Consider the following 5,219-nt stretch of genomic DNA (forward strand, 5'->3'; position numbering starts at 1 on the left):
GGGGATAATAATCAATGTAATGAAACAAGCTATATGAATGGTTGAATGTGAAACTGATGATGTGCCCTGTAAACTTTCACTCAATGCAAAATAAAAACATTTAATTAAAAAAAAAAAAAAAAGATAGATTGTCAGTAAGTGATTTGTTTTCTAATTCTATTAGGATTAGAAATTATCCATGCTTTCCTTCTCCATTTTTTCTTTTCTTTTTTTCTTATGTTATTTAGTTCAAAAATGAAATGAAGATGCTAGCATGCCTTCCTGATGAAGGATTTATGCTCTATATCATAGGGCTTGTTAAAGCAGGTTTGGAGTATGGTGTTTTTCTTTTTTTCCTGGCGAAATTGAGATTTAATTGTTACCTTTTTATATGAATGTGCTTTGGGATTCAAAGTAATGAAAAGGGCATACAGATGTCAAATTCGATGTAGCATAGTGGTATTATGTGCTAAGGTCCAGAGCAGTACAGACCAAATATCAGTTCAAAGAGTTCTCGCTTAATAAAATGTCAGATGACCAACTTTTGTTTTAGCTTTCTCAATGTCTATCAAAAGTTCAAATAAAGTTTTGGTGGATTAACCATTTATATTTCTTTCTTATTTTAGCCATTTGTAAAAACAAAGGCATTTTGCTATACAGAATAGGGGATTCATTTAAAGGAAAGACAATTTATAATAGAACAACACATGCTGTACACAGCTTTATACCTACTAAAGCATCATAAATTTGGCTTTAAATATAAATTCTAATTATGTTATGCAACAGAACCTATACCTAAATATCATATATTAGACATGGCCATAATACTTTTGTACTGTACTTTATTGATAAGTATGAAAGCATATCATTCTTAATTTTATTTTACTTTTCAAATCACTGTAAGGAAATAATCATCTTGACTAATTCTATAGATTTTTTTTTTAAAAAAGCATGATCTTCATAACAACCTGGAGAGTTGTTTACAGGCATTAACTCAAACAACTCTGTGTTGGAAGAAGTACAGACAGAATTCTTCTTAGAAAACAGGATGGTCAGACTTTGTGTTTCATATTTTGAACATATTTAAGAGGAACCAGTCCCTGGAGAAGGACGCCATGTGTGGTAAAGTTGAGGGTCATCAAAAAAGAGGAAGAAAACAGTGAAATAGACTGGCACAGTGACAGCAGCAATGGGCTCAAGCAATAGCAATGATTGTGAAATTGGTGCAGGACCAGGCAGTGTTTTGTTCTGTTGTACATGGGTCGCTATGAGTTGGTGCCAACTTGGCAGCATCTAACAACAACAATAAGAACAACAACAACTCATTTAATGATTTACTTTACACACATTTTCCATCATCAAGAGATTTGGATGGATTTAAAACCAACTGTGATTTTTTTTCTTCTTCTTAAATTGCAGTATCTTGAGTATTTAAAATTTAGAGCAGTGATTGCAAACTGATAGCCTATGAGATAGATTTAGATCACAAATGGGCTTTGTTTTGTCTACACAGTGTTGTTTCCTTGATTTTTATTGAATTACCATCACTTAAGAATTGGAAAACTTCCTATAAAAATCTGGATTTACAGCTTCTCTTAAAATGTCATATAGTAGCCAACACTGCATTCTCACATAATAGCCATCAGATGTGTTGAGTAATAGCTGCTATCTTTGGAAAGAATATACATTCTCTAGGATTCCTGGTTTGGTGATGTTGGATAAGCACTGAACTGCTAGCCACAAGGTCATTGGTTGAAACTCACCAGCCACTCCTCAGAAAATTTATACAGGGTCACGATGAGTTGAAACCAACTCGATGGCACTTAACAACAACAACAGCGACCATAATCCCTACCACCATCTATTGCTTATGTTGTTGTTGTTGAGTGCTGTTGAGTCGATTACAATCCATAGCGACCCTGTATAGGGTTTTCAAGGAGTGAGTAGCTGGTGCACTTGAACCACTGACCTTGAAGTCCAAATGGCTTTGCAGTCTGGCACATTAACCCACAGTGCCACACGCGTCTCCTTTATATTTCCAGTCTTGCCTCGGTAGGCATTAGAGTTTGCAACTGTCCTGGTTTCTCTGTGGTTTATGTGAGTAAATCAGTGTATACACTTTCAATAATATTTCATGTTTTTTCACAGATTGTAGAAAATGTAAAATCCCATCATATACACACACATGAGGACTTTTAAAAGTTCATGGAAAAATGAAATTTAAAGATTATGAAATTTCTTCATGAATTTTTGAAGCTCACTCATATATAGTGTTCTGATTATTTCACACCAGGACTCCGATTAATACAGAAGTAAACTTATATTGTTATTAACTACTGTTACATGTAATTAAAAGAAGTAAGTTGACACTCATTTGCATATCATTTTACAGGACAATAAAAATAAAAACCAATTTTATATAAAATCAGAAACACTTTCAATATCCCAATCCTACACTCAAATCTTAACATTTAAAGCTTTTCTGTTAACTTCATTTATTAATTAAATCTCATGGGTTTTAATCCTCCCAGTATTAATGTCAATGCAATAGTTTGGCACTTAAGGAGGCAAATCCACTGCTTCAGGTCACTTGAATATTATTTAGCATGCCTGACATTTACAACTTATTATAATACAGAAAATATCCCAGATATCTGAAAAAAACACCACAGTGATTTTCACTTTCTATGTTGAAACACAGGGTAAATTACAAGGTTAGGCCCACAGTCCTACAACATTTTTCTCATAGAAAATTATGGAGAACACATGCATCAAGAGCAGCTCTAAATAAATAGGAAAACAGTCACCAAATGGTGATTTAACCTAAGAAGGATGTGTGGAAGAGAAGAAGGACACAATTACCAAGAAATATCAAAACTTACTCTAGCATCATGGGTTACCTTCCTTTTCCACTGCCTGAGTCACACCCATTATTTTTCCCACTAGAGCCTAAAAGGTGTGAAAGCTAGAGCAATGTGGTATCTCTGAGCACAGTAGGATAAGCACTGGACTGCTAACTACTAGGTTTGTGGTTCAAACTCACCAGCCACTACTCAGAAAAACTTTATAGAGTTGCTATGGGTCAAAATCGACTCAACAGAACTTAACAACAATAATGTTTAAAGAAGCTTCAAATTAGAAGGTCTCGTTCTTTTTTTTTACCATTGTTATGTTGCTATTGTTGATAAGTGCCATCAAGTTGGTTCTGACTCATAGCAACCCTGTGCAGTGTTTCCAAGGAGCAACTGGTGAGCTTGAACCACCGACCTTGAAGTTCAAACCTACCTTTCAGTCCAGCACATTAACGCACATTGCCACACCAGGACTCCTACTATTGCGACTGCACTCTTAATAACTTATTTCTTCCTGCAGAATTGAATTTACCTTCCTAAACATTTCAAAGCCAAGGAGCAGAGAAGTGGTTATCCAAATTACTTTCCCATTAGTTTTCAAAGATGTCACCATTTTTGTGCAACCTTCACTCAACTCCTACTGACTTTAAAGCCTTTCTCTAACTTATCTTTTAGTTCTGAAGGAGGGAGTTATTCCCTGTATTTGGAAGCCACCTCCCCACCACATAGTCCTGGGATCAATTCCCAGTTAATAGATAATGGTGACATCAAAACTATGATATCCCACTTATTCAAACACTCAGATAGATGGTTCTACTTAACTGTTCAGATTCGAATTAGCTGTTTGGATGTTATTATTGCTCTTATTAATGAAAGATTGTTGTTGTTGTTGTTACGTGCCGTCGAGTCGGTTCCGACCCATAGCGACCCTGTACAGGGTTTCCGAGGGTGTAAGCAATATTTATCATCAGCTGCTGATATGGTGCTGCAGGATCAGCACTGCACTGCGAACCACAAGATCAGTGGTTCAAACCAATCAGCAATTCCTCGGAAACCCTATACAGGGTCACTATGAGTCGGAACTGACTCAACAGCACTTAACAGCAACAATAACAACAAATATTGGCTGCTGAAAATTTTAAATGGCTTTAGTATCCTATCTCAGTACGTATAGTACAGGGAACAAATAATTAAAGTCATGCTGAAATGTTATAAGATCCAGGACATTCCCAGGAAGTTGATTTTTAAAAAATAAATACATAAATACCTGTTAACAGCTTGTTTTCTTGTCATTTGCCTCTTCCTTCTAAAAGGAGAGTGTAGCAATAAATAAATAAATAAATAACACTGGTTAATTAAGAGTTCTGGTTGGTTAACTTCCAATTAATCAAGGCTTTATTATATTTCACACAAAATTCTCTTTTTCTTAAACTCTGCAGAAATTGTAGATAGGTTACACATAATGAAACACCAGAATGGAAGAGCATAAAGAATTTAGAAAACCCTGATTTTCTAGTAGTGGTTTAAATATACAGATTATAGTACATTTCTGGTCTAGGCCCCATTGAGTAGGGACTAATGTGAAATGTCATGTAGTTTAGGGCTTTTCTGTATATGAAGGCAAGGAAATAAGGTTATAGGTTTCTGTTGAAAAAATGGTCTCAGATCGTAACAATTCTAAATAAAGATTAAACAATATGATGTCTTTTCCCTTTCTCTCAAGACTCTTCATTCCCATCTCAGTTAAGTATTCCAATATATTTGGGGAGACCATCACCTTTGAATCTGTTTTTCCTCATTTTTTCTTTTTTTTTAAATTTAGCTAACAGGATGACTAAAGTTGTGCCTTAATTTCCTAAACAAGAGCCACTAATCACATATCTCAGGATATACTTATTTCTGGAGCAAAACTGAGCTATCTTACATCATTCCCACAAGGGCTACACATGCATGTACACATACATACATACATACATATAGTCATACACATATCTACTATGGAAAATTAATAAAAATGAGATTAATAAAACCCCACATCATTAGCTTAACTAATGACCATTCTTTCCAGTAGCATATTATTTCCTAGCATGTCCAACACTTTTAATGTAGAAAAAAAATCTAAAATGACATCATAAGCATATTTATCTATCGATCGATCGATAGATAGATAGATAAATGGTGTGTAGCTGTAGGATGAGCACTGGACCCCAACAAGGTCCATTTAAACTGCAAGGTCGGTGGTTCAAATCCACCATCCATTCCTTGGAAACCCTATACAGGGTCACTGTGAGTGAGAACTGACTCGACGGCAATTAACAAGAATAACAACACACAGACATATATATCTTTATACTGGACTGCAAACCAAAAGGTCGGCAATTCAAACCC

At 35.1% G+C, this 5,219-nt stretch overlaps 1 protein-coding gene across 1 annotated transcript in view; it reads right to left on the reverse strand.

The window, feature by feature from the left end:
- DACH2 (dachshund family transcription factor 2) overlaps nt 1-5,219 on the reverse strand; it is a 1,617,828-nt gene that overhangs the window by 1,150,735 nt on the left and 461,874 nt on the right. Inside the window, exon 2 of the mRNA XM_006871308.1 lies at nt 4,099-4,137. Within this exon, the coding sequence (XP_006871370.1) occupies nt 4,099-4,137 (39 nt within the window). The remainder of the gene's footprint in view (nt 1-4,098; nt 4,138-5,219) is intronic.

The sequence above is a fragment of the Chrysochloris asiatica genome, unplaced genomic scaffold (genome assembly GCF_000296735.1).
Source record: "Chrysochloris asiatica unplaced genomic scaffold, ChrAsi1.0 scaffold00167, whole genome shotgun sequence".
Lineage (NCBI taxonomy): Eukaryota > Metazoa > Chordata > Mammalia > Afrosoricida > Chrysochloridae > Chrysochloris > Chrysochloris asiatica.